This window comes from Melozone crissalis, unplaced genomic scaffold (genome assembly GCF_028551555.1).
Source record: "Melozone crissalis strain CALT ecotype California unplaced genomic scaffold, PUWL_Pcris_2 ptg000019l_1, whole genome shotgun sequence".
Classification (NCBI taxonomy): Eukaryota; Metazoa; Chordata; class Aves; order Passeriformes; family Passerellidae; genus Melozone; species Melozone crissalis.
The window spans coordinates 9,327,448-9,343,165 of NW_026535797.1; the positions used below are offsets into that span (position 1 = coordinate 9,327,448).

The window sequence follows — 15,718 nt, forward strand, 5'->3', positions numbered from 1 at the left end:
CAATCTACCTGTGCACTTTCAGCTGTGATAAATCAAGACCTGCATGAAGCAGCAGCAAGAACACTATGGGAAAGTTCATCTTAGTTGTGAAATTGGTCACCAAAGACAGAATGGAAAGCCTGGCTGACAGAAGACAAAGTTTTTCTTCTTGAAGCTCCTCCCAAATCTAAAATGGGAAACAGAGACACAATTCAGACAGGCTACAGGTTTCTGTAGGAACTCTGCTTGCAGCCATCAGGATCAAGATAGGTGTTCCCATTCTGAATGCAGTGCAAGGTAGTTGCTATTCCAATGCATGCTCTAGGTCAACACTATGAAATCCCACCAAAAAGTCCTGGACACAAAAGACCCCAGGCTGCTCACCCAGACTCCAGACCTCAGGCAGAGGTGCCCAGGAAGGGGACAGAAATCACCACTGGAGTTTTTCCTATCAAGCAGCTTTAAAAGTCAGAAAGAACAAGGCCTGTGAAGTCACACGTGCCACCGACACCTGGCACAGCGGCACAGCTCCCAGTGCCAGTAAGCTCAGGCCACAATTTTATCAGGGGACCAGAATTCAGCAGAATTCAGAATTTTATCAGCAGGGATCACAGATGGGCAGGGCCATGGGGAGCTGAGAGCAGCATCCCACAGCATCCCCCAAACAGGAGCAAACAGCCCTGAAGTGGAGCCCTGGGTCCTGGTGTGTGGGGACACTGCTCAGGGCCACCGAGAGCTGGTGGTGCCCTGAGGGCCCCGGCCACTCTGAACTGACCTTAACTTGAGCAGGATTTTATATCAATCACAGCTTGTGGAGAATGTGGAACAAACGTCAAGCAGAGAACACATAACGGATTTACATCGCCACTGAGAAGACAAATTTCAAATCAGAAATATCCAGCATATGAAGCAACCCTGATGCAGGTTAAGGCCAAGGACATCTGTCTGTTGTTACAAGAAACTGCTCCAACATTTTTAGAGTTTTCACTGGTTTACTGCCCTTGAGTCACACAAGCCCTGAATCACTGGCAAGTAAGGAATGAACAGATAATATTGCAAAAAGATTCAGAAGGTACCAGGCAAACATGAAAAATAAAAAGAATTAGAAGAAAAAAACACCCTCTCAGCCGCAGTCATTTAAGTAGGAGCACCACAGAGAAAAGCTCTTAAGTGCAAATCTTTCTTATTGCAGTGTTACTTTCAGTGGCACATGAAACAGCAATGATAACAGGCTCAAAAAAAACTTTGAAAATAAAGTTAAAAGATACATGTAACTTAAAACTAACATCTTTTCCTACATAGAAAGGTTAAATTGTGGGGTTGACATTTGCATTTGTTACGTTGTCAACGTTTCCTGCCTATCAGCCTATGTACAAACAATATCTAAAGATGTCATCTACATATTTATACCAAAGGAGTTTATGAACAAGACCTGTCAGTATATTTTAACACCTTTCCAAAACGTCAGCTTTCATCAGGTATAAACACAACATGTTTAATTTATTAGTTTGGTTTAATATAAAAAGTTGACAATCATATGTCACCATAACTATTGATAAGGTAAATAAGAACTACAAGAAAACGTCAGAAAGTTATTAAAATATTTCTCAGCTTCCTGAATCAAATTGGATTTATTGGCTTTTCTCTGTCAATAAGTGCATCACACATTTTTCTTCATATGGCTATTTTTGAAGTGATGTGTCCAACAATGAAGTTTCCAGACAGACTATATATCCTAGAGAATCTGAATTTCATTTTGACTTTTTGGGCCAGGGGAAAGGACTTTGTTAATATTAAAGAAAACCCCAACAAATTAACACAAACACACAGATTTCTTCAACAATATTTAAACATATGCCAAAAATTTCTTATTCTAAAGTATACCAAGTCTCTTAAAAGGTAAAATATAAGGCAAAAAAAAACCAACTTTGAATACAACTCTGAAGTTGAGCAAAGCAATGGATTTGTTTCCACTTTCCACAGGAGGTGCTTGATTCAATTCCCTCAAGAAGATTGCTACTGCCAAAGGTCCCCTGACTTTGTTTGCAATGGCAGAACAACCTGTTGTCACTTCATTCTGGATATTTCCCCCAAAAATGTAACAAGAGGGCAGCATAGCCACCTTTCAAGAATTTTACCCCCTCTATGGCTATACAGCCAAACATCTCATCAGTGACTCACTCCAGCCAGACTGCAGCAGTTGGCTCTATAGGGGAAAAAAGCCTTTATCTGAATGCAAGGATAAACTCCATTGCATAGGTTAGTTCAAACACTCCTGCCCAAGCCACACTCAGAACAAGGAACAGCATAGAGAGGAGGCACAGAAGTTTAAAGGCAGGGGGTGCCAGAGAGTGGACAGCTCTCCTTACTGGAAGAGGCATTTCTTTTCTTCAGAAAGTCCAACTCTACACCTCAGAATTAGATACAGTGTAGAATTTACTATTATATAACCAAGATCATACTAAATTTAATACTTGGGACATCATGAACCATGCATGGCATGGCCCAGCCCAGCCTCTTAACTAGTCTGTAAAATGTACCTGACAAGGATAACGATAGTGTTTTCTTAGAATTCACCAGACACACTAAATGTGCCCTCAAAGACTTGATCTGGACTTCCTGTTGCTAATTTTTGTGGGATTTTAATGATTCATGTCACTTCTGCATCAAAATCACAAATGCAATGAGTACAGCAGGGACTCAAGCATGCAATATCAGAAATGCAAACCACTAATCCTTTGTTGCTATCAAAAATTTAGTGCTGAAGACCTTGAAAGTGGATTGGATAAAATGGAAAACCAGGGGTGCTGTTTTTCTGTTCAAATGACAAGAAGGTAAAAGAACTGACACGTGTTCCACCATAAGTGATTGAAAAGACAATTTCCAACAATGAAAAATAGTCCAAATTTATTAATAAACATATTTAGTTATGCCTATTAGCCATAGAATTATCCAGACCCATCCCTGGGAGTGTTCAAGGCCAGACTGGATGGGCTTTGAGCAGCCTGGTCTAGTGGAAGTTGTCGCTACCCATGGGGAAAGGGTGTTGGAACTACATGATTTTGAAGGTCCCTTCCAATCCAAACCATTCTGTGATCCTATGATATTTCAGGCTACAGAAGCACCTGTCCTGCTTTCCTTTGTCTGATACAGGGTACAAGAAAGGGAATGGAAATTTCCACAGGGTCCAAATTTTCCACAAAGGACGGAAGGATCTCAAAAGGAAATCTTGCTCCAAAAGAATACATTTATCTACATCAGGAGCATGTTGGAGTTCTTCCACTACTTTTTCTGTAGTGTACATGATTTCAGGTTTTATTGCAGAATAGATTTGGCCCAGTTCTTAGATCAAACATCTTCCCTTCAACATGGCTCAAAGCTGCCTGAAACACCAGTATTTTGTTCAGACCCTCATGTCTGTTCAGTGCACACCTGAAATGGAGTTTCCAGTTCATTTTCCTGAAAAAGGAACTCTGTTCAGACTCACATACAGTAAGTGAGAAAAATAGGGGGATTTTGTCCAGGCAAACACCACCACTGTACAAGAAGCCCCAAATGGGAGAAAAGTCCTTAGCTAAGACATTTTTTAAAACGTACAAATGGGTTGGAAACTAGTCCTACATTATGAGAGAACTCAGTGGTTCTGACCTTAGCAACAGAGTGCTTTTTAGGTACAAATTAAAAGTAAAAACTTTTAACATTTGCCCCAGAAAGAGAAACAAAAAAAGGAAAAGGGAAAATGAGGGGAGAAAGGAGCAAATTTTCCTTATGTTCATTCTAAAATACATGCATTTTAAACCAAGCTCTCTACAGGGCCCAAGTGCTGAGCCACCGATCTGCATTGCTGAATGCCAGACATGTAGCTCATGAATGGAAAAAAGGGATTTAATAACACATTTGAAAGTGACTCCAAGTATGGGTCAGGAGAAAGATGCAGCCCAGGTGCCTTCAACTGAAATAAAGATCTAACAGAGGACAACATGACAGAAGGTAAGAAAAAGACAAAAGGAGCACTAAGGGCTTAAAAAGGCTGGGAAAGCAATTCAGGTTAGCAACCCCTAACTTAATCCTGACCTTTCTGTAACTTTTTACCTTGATTTAGTTGACTGAACTAACTTTGTGGGAAGCTTACACAACTGAACCAGAGAATGTGATTTCTCCTGAGGACTGGGCAGACAGGAGAGGGGAATCACGTGGTCACTTGAGGGTCTTAATGACATTGAATTATGAAACTATACAAAAGAGTCAGTACAAATCAAATATTTTCTTTTGACTAAAAAAAATCCTGGTACTGTGGTTTAGACCCTGCCTTAGCATTATTTTACTCACAACCACATTAATCACAGACAAATGCTTCTCATTTTTTAAGGATGCTTTAAGAAATTTTAACAGAAACACATCACATGAAAACCTGTGGTTTCAAAGACAGCTGCTAATACAACAACCTATAATACTGACACTAATCTGTATTTCTTAAACAAATAAAAATAATCACAAGAAACACATTAACATAACAAGCTAGTCCTTTGCATAGTTCTATTTAGTTAATACTCATTACAGTGCCAAAGAGCTGTAGTCATGAGTGAGAAATCCCTTTGTGCTAGGCACTCCACAAATGGGGATCTCTGTGACAAAATAGCTGCAGTTACATGTCCCAAAATACCAACCACCATAATGAAAAGTAACTTTTCAGATTTTGAAATAAGAGAATTTACTTTGATATTAATGCAGCTATTCTCTCAAATAAAATATTAAATAAACACTTTTTTTCCTGCTTGGTGACATGACCTAGCAAAAGTTAGAGCTCGATTTAATAATGGCTCAAACCTTTACTCAGGAATCAGTGAAAAGGAGGTGTTAAATTCATAATGCAGGAGCATTCTCTAACTAAGGCTCAAGCCAAGACCCACCAGACACAATACAAGCCTTTTCTTTGACTTGCCAGAATTCACATTTGAATCTTTAGTGAACAGGTACAAAGCCTGCAATTGCAATTCAGTGTTTTCCACACTGACCAGGAGGGTAAGTTGGCAAACACTACCCTTATTCATTCTGGTCTTAACTTCTCAGAAAGTGAAAAAAAAAACCAAACTAAGGGCATGTTGGAAAGTTGTGGGGGTTCCAAAAGCGTGCACAAATGCCACTCAATGGGAAACATGCAGAGCCCACACACACACTCCCCCTTTTCTTTCTCTTTATATGCCAGGCACCAAATATTTAGCTAGCAAAACCCTTTTTTCATTACACCCATGTGAAATGGTTAAATGTTACTATAGAAGGAAAAATTATTCTGTTCTGCTGCTGATCCCTGAAGCCACCTGCTATATTCCTTTTTACTATCTGTAATCTTTCTATTTCTACTCTAATTTTCATTGATCACCTCTTTTAGGAGTGAAACCTCTGTAGTATTCATTAAATATTGGAAAAGGCCTATTTTCCTCACATTGGCACCCTAAAGGCAGTTTATAAAAAGCAAATGAAAAGTAAGGGAGGTGCTGCATTTGATCCACTTATTATAAATGTATACAAGCATTAAATTGTCAAATGTACAACTTTAGATCCTCTAGCCTTTGCAGGGATTTCCTCCCTAACTGAGCAAGAACAGCAAGTTTAAATAGACTTTGTGGCCAAGAACCACATTTTGTTGAGGTTTGTACAGCAGCTTTAAGGGAAGCTGGCTTTATTTGGGACAGACTACTAAATGATTGCAGAGTAAAAATAAAAAGCTACCAAACAAAAGAACAGAGATATTTCACACTTTTTCCATATGTTTCACATAGTAAAGAACATTGCTAGGAGGAGGCAGAATCACTCTAATACACTTCCAGCTCCATTTTTTCACTTTCTATTCTTTCCTCACTAAAAGCCAGAAACAAGATTGCCATAAAAGTCCATCTTTTTTTACCTGATAGCAAGTTTTACAGAATCATGAAGTTCCTTCTGAGCTTATTACTAGCATGTTAAAAAGAACCAGCTTAGAGCACAAAGTGGGAAGGTTTTTTCCCTGAGACAAAAGAGATGTGGTCTAGTTTTTACATAGCATTTTAAAACATTTATAGCTAGAAAATACTAAAGAAACGTAATTTATTTAGTACAAATTAAAGTCTACTTAGAGAAGGGAACAGCACTCTCTCCAACACTGATGACATCTGCCTAAATATCTACTTTGTTCTTGGGTTAGAATTTGGGGTGAAGGCAGAAACAAAAATTTACTATTTTGGTTAGTAAGAAAAATCTGCATGAAAAAAGGTGGACTTACTTGATTAAATGATTTCTCATAAGAACCCCTGACATGTTTGAATTCATCTAACACTTTAGCTTTTCACAAGGGCTGTTCAATCAATTATAGTAGACTTCTTGAGAAAAGAGCCAGAAATGCAATTTAATCGAACTGTATTTCTATTGCACTCAATTTCAGTATTCCACTTTTGGAAACCCAAGATCATAAAAACAAAACTATGCAAAACATGATACCTGGCAACTCTGATTTCTTGTAAAACACACAAGTCAACATGTAGCATCACTAAGTCTGTGTTGTGGAAAGCATCAGAAAGAAAGAGCAAATACAACCATCACTGTTTCTTTATCTCTCTTATTAACAAATTCAGAATGTATTTACATTTACAAGAACTTGCAACTAGCATAGAAAAAATTGTATTATCCCAGTAACATCACCACAAATCTACAGTTTCCTGCTATTCTGTGGCAAAGGTTTTCAGCAGAAAAAAGGTAACTAAAATATTATTAGTACTAGCAGAATATAATGAATGCTAGTATTTGTAATGTTTGACAACTGTTTGACAACCAGACATGCAATGTATTCAGTTATGCTAAGAGGTTTTTTTTTAAACACTCCAATATTTGCTTACAATGCCATGAGAATTTCAACAAGCATTTAATATCTAATGACCATATAAAATTTTCTCCTTGAATTCTGATTGAGAAAATATCAAGATAGAGAACAAACCTCTTGAAGTTGGATAGAAACAGTTATTTTTAACAGCAGTGCTTGTATTTCAAGTTTCTCTTCATAGAAGCAACAAAACCAAGCTGGCAAAAAAAGCTATTAACCACTCATTTGCTAACTAATTTTTGACATGGGACAGTTAATCAGTCACAAATAAAAAGTTCACCATTTACCAGATGGCAACTTCACTATAAAGGGAAGCTATTTTTGACCATGGCAATTAGTCTTCTCATGTTTCAAACACTACATTCTATTTTCACATTAATTTTTAAATCTATGTGGCTTTAACTTAAAATAAACTGTACATCAAAAGAATGGAAAATAAACAGCCAGGAACACAATTTGACGAATTGGATTTATTTAGTTTATTTAGCTAAACAGGGTCCATTGGATCTCTTTAATAGGCTGACAGTTGCACTGGGCTGGTTAATAAAACATTCAACACAGTATCTTCAGCCAATATAGAAATGCAAATCCCACCAGAAATATTTTATTCATGAAACAGTAATTTCAGTTACTACCAAAGCAAAAAAAAAAAAAAAAAAAAAAAAAAAAAAAAAGGCAAAAAGAAAAAAAAAAAAAAGAAACTGGAGGGGGGGAAAGGGGGGGAAGCGACGCTTGCTTTGCAAACAAACAGCGCCACCCAGCGGCGCTGCAGGGACAGCACACCGGACATCGGAACGGCCGGAATTCATCCGGCCCCTCAAAAAGAACCTTCTTCGTATTTTTTATTATTTACCATAGCACGTGTCTCTTCCTATGCAGCACTGAAATGCAAAATAGCCTCGCTCTAGCTGGAAAAAAAAAAACCCAAAAACCAAACAAAAAAACCCCACAATAACAAAAAGCATCATAACACGTTAAGGAAGTCGAGAGTGCAGTTCTAGCCTGAAAAGTAAACACGTTCAAATGGTGGGGGTTTTGCTCAGTTTGTCTGATTTCTGTTTTGGTTATCTTTGTTTCTACCTCGTGGTAGAAACAAAACCAAACTTCTACTTGAAGGAGTGCAGGTAAGCAATAGAATGAAGTGAGCATGAACTACACCCTGCTTTCCTCATTCATCATTTCCCCCTACACCCACGTTCAACTACAGCACCTTTATTACAGCTGCTACCGAAAGCAGGTCAACAACAGCTGCTTCTTTTTGCACGACAGGTATGGGAGTATCACTGGGGAAGAGTAACAAACCACTGAGGGAGTGGGAAACAATAAAGCCTTCCCCCTTGTGCCCCTCTTTCCCCCATTCACCTTTTCCATATGAAGTCACTCTTCCTATCAGCTAGTCAGAAGAAATTTTGACTGAACATGGCTTCTTCCATTCTCTTTTGAAAGAACAGCAAACATACTTACCTCTACTATTTTGAGAAGTAGAAGTTTTCACATAAGAGCAAACTCCATGGTAAACACAAATTGCAGTTCTCTGCTTGGGAAAGGGCTGAAATGTGAACATGTCTACAAACTATCAGCTGGTCTGCCACAGACCACTTTTCAGTTACTTTAGTACAGAAATATTTTGTGTGTGAAGGGAGAAAGGAAAAAGGCATGAATGCTCATAGTGCTCTGAGTCATACACCTTCCATTATTCACTGCCCCCAGCCACACACAAGAGTTATCAGACTCACCAAATCACTTCCTGAAAACACCTTTATTTGTAATCAGTCAGCCAAGCCTAAGCTACACAAATGGGTTTTTCTTAAAATCATGTGCATCACCTCCACCTCAACTTGCTGAAGGACCAACAAAGAGCCACCACAAAAGCCACCAGTCTCAGCCCTATGTGTTAACAGATGAGACAGACACAGAATTTCCTGGGAGGGTCAAGGGGGAGTTGGTTCAGAGAAGACTCTAGTAAAGGCTGACATTAAAAGTTTGCTGCTTGGTTGCCCTCACCCAGCATATTACCTCTTCACACATTGAATTATGAGATGCATAACACACTCATTGGTCAAACAAGGGATGATTTTTTGTAAGCAATACCTACAGAATTACAAAGCCCAGGAGCTAAGGTGTGTTTCACTGGTGTGGCCTCTCAGGAATCTCAGCTAAGATGATCACAACCCTTTAGGTTAATTACAAATTAAGCATGTTAACTCCCATCTTTTACACTTTCCTCCACAGAAAAGCATCTCATCATTACTAAATTCCATTATGAAATAAATTTACTTCCATCTGCATAATTCCACACAAAACAATACAAAGAAATTTAAGACATAAATAACTTAAGGGTTATCTACTCATTTAAATTTTCTAGGGGGTTCTAAGTTATACCACTTCCTAATATTTCATTAGTTTAGGCCTTGAATGTTGCCAAAAATCAAAAAGAACAGTTTTTTCTGTATCACTTTTTCCCCATTTAAAATAGCAGTATTATAAATCAAGTAATTTCAAAAGGTGAAATGCCTCTATCTTTTTCCACCACAAAGCCACCAGGGTGGGACACAAGTGAAAACAAGCTGAGGACAATGTGGAGTTAGCCTCTGTAGAAAAGAAGCCAGCCTATTGCTCAGCCCCGGTCAGGCAGACAAATATATCAGAAGTTATTAGAAAAGTACCAGAGGAAAACAAACAGTGCCTCTGTAAGGAGCATTTTGAGTAGAATGTAGAGGAGTGGTTACTTATCTCAAGAAGGTGACAGTATCTATAAAAATGGCAGTGAAGGAACTTTTGTTCACAATATGCTCTTTCAAAATTAGATTGTCAAAGTACATGGCCAGATAATTCAAATTCTTTCTTCTGAAACTTAGTTCAACCTTGTGTGCATTAAAACAAATCCTCCACAGCCCCATTCAAAAGAGCTGTACTATTCACAGAGTGAAAACCAATCTGATTTCAGAACTTTTAAATGTGTCAACAGATCAGGTTTCACTAAAGGCACCTGTACCTGCCCAGGCAAGGTTCTTGTGCACACATAACATTTTGGCATGACAGATTCCCTGCTTTCAAGAACACTGTTAGGATATAACAACTAAGATACACATACAGCAGTCCCACACATGGCTCACACTTTTCTAAGTACAGAACATTATTGCACTATTTGCTTTATAAACCAAAATAACCCAGCAGCAACAGTTGAGCCTCTAAGCTTTAGTTCCAACTGGAGACCTGGGGAAGACTGGCCATAAAGATGCAGCCACCAACTTGTCATTTGAGAAATGGTTTCAGGTGTTTACAGCCATATTTGTCTGGGTAGGTGACTGAACCTGAAATGGGGGAAGTGGTATATGCAAAAAACAGCCAGAACACAACAGACACGGGTGTATGAGTTGTTCAGGTGAGCTTCTGGACCCAGGTGGTATTTGAGAGTCATACAAGAGAGCGAACTTTGTCCAACAAAATTATCTCCTGGTTATCTCCTTAAATGTTTTTAAAGCTTAACAGCAGCTGAAGTTTTAACAGTAATCTGAAAAACAACCTGCAGGAGGTATAAATTGTAAATACGTACCTCACTAATGACTGAAGCTATTGTTAAAAGCCAACAATGTTTAAATGTTTACTCAAGTTTTGTTCAATGTATCTATATATATCTGCAAATTTGCCCCACCTCTTTTCTTTTAAAGGTTATTCTGAAAGTCAGAATTACCAAAATCAGTACCAATTCTGAGGATTTAAAAGGAATGAGCACTGTCTCCTGAACTGATAATAAATGCTACCTGCAAGATTTACCTCTGTGCTGCCAACAGCATAGGAACAGTTCCTATGTAGCCTCCTTTATTTGATGGCTATTTCTTCCTTCTCAATATGGTCATCTCATTTTCAACACTGGTTGTGCAATATTCATCTTTCTAACACCAATGTTACTGTATAATGTAGTCTTACAAGATTTTTATATTTCCTCATCTATTTGAATGCCTTATATGCCAGCAGTAAGCTTTTCAGGAAAATAAATGCCTGCCTTTGGTTTTTTCTATTTTATGGTGCCCTGACATTGAGCCAGTACATGGAACCCTGGGGATAGATAAAAATGCTAGGAAATAACCATATATTTACTAGGTTTATAGAGTCACATTTTCACATGGACTGGGACTTAGCTTAAAGTAATGTTTATAAAATCTGGAAGCCTTTTACCACTATAAATCCTCACTAGTTAAAGAAAATTGGCTACTTTTAGGTAACAATTAACATAAAATGCTTTATTTCTATGAATAAACAACATCTATAGTCCGCATACGTAAAATACTTTTTTTGCCATCAGAACTTACTTCAAGTAGGCACCATGGACATTCTATATATGAAACAGGCAGAAAAAAAATACTTGCAAGCTTAAATCTGTCCCAGCATATACCACAGCACACGCTGCAGTCGAGAGGGCCATGATACAGAGAGTCACTATACAATACCAGAAGGCTTCAACCCACACAGAGTAGTGCCACATCACTTCAGCAGGCTGCAAGCACCTGCCCTTCTTGTTCTTCAGCCCAACCTTTTATCCCCTCCTGTTGATGCACTGCCCCTGTGTGCCCTCTGCTCCCTTTGGTGGCTGCTCAGTGCCCCTGGGCACTCCCTGGCTCGTTGCTGTCAGCGCTGCTCACAGCTGTGCCCATTGAGGTTCTGCTGCAGCCCCACTCCCAATCACCACAAACTGTACCTACCTAAACTGCACAATGGTGCACTGGTAAATGCAGGGGAAACACTTCTGATAGGAAGATTGTTTTAAGCTTCAGGAACTCTCTGGCAGGTGTTCCCAAGCCGTGGAACAGCCAGGACAGCACAAGGCTGTGATGTGCAACTCCACTTGGGGCCACAAGATAGAGCCACCATCGCGCTCACAGCCCGGCACAGCCCCGCGGTCCCTCCCGACCTAACGGGGACCAACACCCCTACAGAAATGAAGGGCGTGGGATGAGCTATTGAAAATAAGATAATAAACACAAGATTTACATCTGCAAGTGAAAAAAGACAGCATAAAGCTTATCAGTTTCATATCACAAGCCTGAAAGTTCTTTTTTAGAGATGTGTGCAGCTTTTCTGCAGAGAAGCATCACTTCATGCTTGCCCTGTTCTGGTATTTCTCCCCAGGGAAGACTGCAGAGCACTGAGGGGAGCCCCAGAAACCACTCCTGCCTAAAGCTGAGGTGCAGTGCTTGCTCTGCTCATTTTGCCCATCAGTATTCACAGTGCTGTGCTTCCTGAGTACTTTCAAAGACAAAAGTGTGCTATTCTTTTTATCATTATCACTGTTCTCCTTCAAGAGAGAGGGCTCAGACAGGGCAAGGTGTTTTCTTCTGCTGGGATATTAATTACTGCAATTAGTGTGTTACCACTATGCAAGTGCAATGCAGTGCCTTTGCCTTCCAGTGCCTTTGCAATCCTTTGCCTTCACACGCCCCTGGACTGCAGAGCACTGACACCTAACTGCAAGGATTAGAAATGAGAGGAAATAAATCTCCTATTTGCAACTTTTTCCTATTTGATTACAAAGTTAGAGATGAAAAGCCACGTTTGGAGTAACTTCTCAACAGCACTTAAATCTGTATTTTTCGGAATATACTTCAACATAGTGAAGTGTACAGGAAAAAAACCCCTACATATTCACAAAGATGCCACAGCACCTAATAAATAGTGTTACAGTAATGGCATTTTGACATTATTACACACGCTGCTCAAGACAAAATAAACTCACCAGTTACGTATTAAATGTCAAAAATAAGCTTTAATGTTGTTCATCCTGCCAGTAAAGAATGGACAAGTGAACAGTCCACAAACCTCATGTTTCCTTCTCCTAGCTTTAAACATGTTGCTATGCTGCTGTTTTCCATAACTGTTTGGGTAAGGGCAAATTTTCAGATGCTATAAGGCATTCAAATAATAACAAGATCAATTCTCATGCTATCAATGAACATAAAATAAAACTACTAGTGCTGGTTCTGCATTCACTTTGCATTTGAAATACAGAACTTCATGAAAAAGACTGTGCATTGAGGTATGTAGTTTTTGCCATTAATTTTGTTCTATAGTTTCCAACAAGTTGCTATTTTCCTGGATAATAATCCAAAAAGAGTCTTAAATCCTTACATATGAAATTAGATAAATATTAGTACTTAGAACCTGTAACTATGTAAGGCACTTTTTTGTAACCACACTATTTGCTATATAAGAGATTTTTTTCAAGCACAGTTGTTTTCTTCCAGCACTTTGCTCCATCGTTCACATTATTTTCTTTCCTTGATCTTCTGCTGAAGATCCTTGGGTTTGGAGCTGTTGTTTCTATCCATTATTATGACCTGTTCCTTCCTCTTTCTCATCTTGTTTTTGCTTCCTCACTTTGAGCACAAACTCATGTTCTTGTGTTCATGTAACTCCCAGTGCTATGATGCATTTCCTTGCACTCATTTCTCCTCTTCCATACAGTGTTCAGCTCTGAACTCTCTCATTCTCACTTGCCTGGGAATATGAAAGTATAAATTCCACCATCTACCTACATATAGAATAGGCCAGGAACAAATATATGCTGACAGCAAATTCTCACACATCTGAGAAGATAAACAGCATTCACAATTGGTCCAGAAATTGCTCTCTCTGGGAAGTCACTGTTTGGCCACACACAATTCCTACAGGGCAACAGATGAGACTGCCTCAAAATTTTGATGCAAGTCTTTTTATTCTAAGGTTCCTCAAACTTTACAAACTGCAACCATCTTCTCATACATTTTTGTGCAACTGTTCAGCTTGGCAGAAGCACAGAGGAGTGACAGTCAGCTGGATTTCTTGGCTGCAGGTATAAACACTGACTCCCCTCCCCTGAAGGATTAAACTGCTGCCAGCAACCTGAGGAAATTCACAGTTCTCCAGTGAATGGAAAATACTGCCACTAGTTATTTCTTTCTCCCTACCCTGGAGGAACTGAGCTGCTGCCAATTAACATAGCATTTTCCTACACTTTGCAATGCCTTTGAACTTTTTCATGATTTTACAGGAAACAGTTTTGTCTCTATGTAAATCTATTCAGTGCAAATCCCAGCCACAAAAAAAAAGGACTGATAACTGTAGCAGAAGCCCCTAGACAAGGGAATCTTGTTAGTCTGCATCCATTACTCAAAAAAATGTAGTATTTATAACCAATTTGTACAAAAGCCAAGAAGAATCTAAGTGCAATGGAAAAGACAACACAGTGACTAACAAATGAAGTGCACATGAGATAAACTACATTGAAAAATTCCACAGATTGGAGATTACACTGCTTTCATGTTACTGCCCACATTACTACAAGCTGTCATTCCTTGAGAAATAGGATTAAAAGCTGACTATTTTGCATACATCATGAACACTCACAGCATCTACTGATGGAGAAACAACAGAGTTCCAGGGTAAAGGGACAGGAGGCTAGCAACTGGAATATTGGTGTGGGACTGCTGCTAAAAGAAAAGCTTCTCTTCCTCAGTTTGGTTTTCATCTGTCCACATACACAGCAAGACACATGCAGAACTCATCCCTCACACTAGTCAAAAATGCCCTCTTGTTTGCCTGGATAACTGCATTGTTTTATTTCTAAAATTCTTAGAGATGCCTTCTTTATGTAATAAGTTAAAAACTCACAAAGTCAGCTTCAAGTTTTCCCATTTCTTGTTTGTAGCTCCTCATTCGACTGCTGTACATCCCTCGGCTTTGGGGTGGGATCTCTCGGACTTCAAGTTCCATCTGCTCAAGCTGACAAGGGAAAATAAAGAGGAGGTATATAAATCAAAAGGTTAGTTATAACAAGAACAAATTTACCTGAGGTCAAGAAATATACCTAAGGTCAAGAAATATTCCTTCTATATAAGGAAAAATGTTGCTTATTCTGCAATATACAAACAATTTATTAAAATCTTTGCACAGTCTAAAGTCAAGAAACAAGTGACAACATTAGTATTGTCAACACTCAGAAGGAATGACTTGAGCCAAATATTTCTGGATTTCAATTCCAACTGTGATGAATACATCTTGTTAAAGAAAAAAAAATAAATTAGTAAAACAGGATAATTCCTGCCTACCTTCACCTAGCCGTGCAGTTTTGGAAACCATTGGCTAAAAAATGGCTTTACATATATATATATATGTGTGAAGTTTTATTTTCCACCAGTGTGTGTGTTTAATAAAGTAATTCTTATGTTTAATAAACTAATTATTTTACATATTCTTTAAATATTGCTATCTCAGTAGAATTACATAACCTGAATTGTCTACCTAAATCTAGGTCCCAAATTTATATGTAAGAATATTAAATAGCGGAATTTCAGGGTTCAATGACAATGCTATTCAAGAACTTGCATACAGTCAAATGGATTAAAAAATTAGAGACATATTCTATCCTTCAAAAGCTTTTTTTATTTCTTCTTGTCATGTAAAATTCTAAGGGGCCTGAAATACAAGAATATGGCACAGGGATACACCAAATCAAAAGCTGTAAATGAGGGCTGCTAATTACCTGCCCACTGGGTCCTGGAGCCTGCTCTATATGGTGCTGCCTGTTCAGGAATTCTGTTTTGAACTGCAGAAGAATTCCACACCTGCCTTTTAAAATCTTTCCAATTTACTCAAAAAAGATAAAAGAATACCTCTTCTTGGTTGCTGTAGGCCCTGAAACAATATTTACTCACCTCCTACTGATCTGGGTTGAACAATATGGCATAGGAGCAGAAATGCTCCTCAATTAGGGTCCCAGGCTACTGGTTGCAGATCTTCACAAGGGACTGCTAGAATTTATTTCTATGTAATCACTTGCTTACACTTTGAAATTTCATCCTCATATCATAAGAAAAGCATCTGAATTTAATCAATGGAATTGCCAGATAC

The 15,718-nt window shown here is 38.6% G+C and overlaps 1 protein-coding gene across 4 annotated transcripts in view; it reads right to left on the reverse strand.

Annotated features, from left to right (window-relative positions):
• VTI1A (vesicle transport through interaction with t-SNAREs 1A) overlaps positions 1–15,718 on the reverse strand; it is a 256,087-nt gene that overhangs the window by 230,455 nt on the left and 9,914 nt on the right. For all 4 annotated transcript variants that reach the window (XM_054276721.1, XM_054276720.1, XM_054276723.1 and 1 more), the window contains exon 3: positions 14,480–14,590. In XM_054276721.1, coding sequence (XP_054132696.1) covers positions 14,480–14,590 — 111 coding nt within the window. The remainder of the gene's footprint in view (positions 1–14,479; positions 14,591–15,718) is intronic.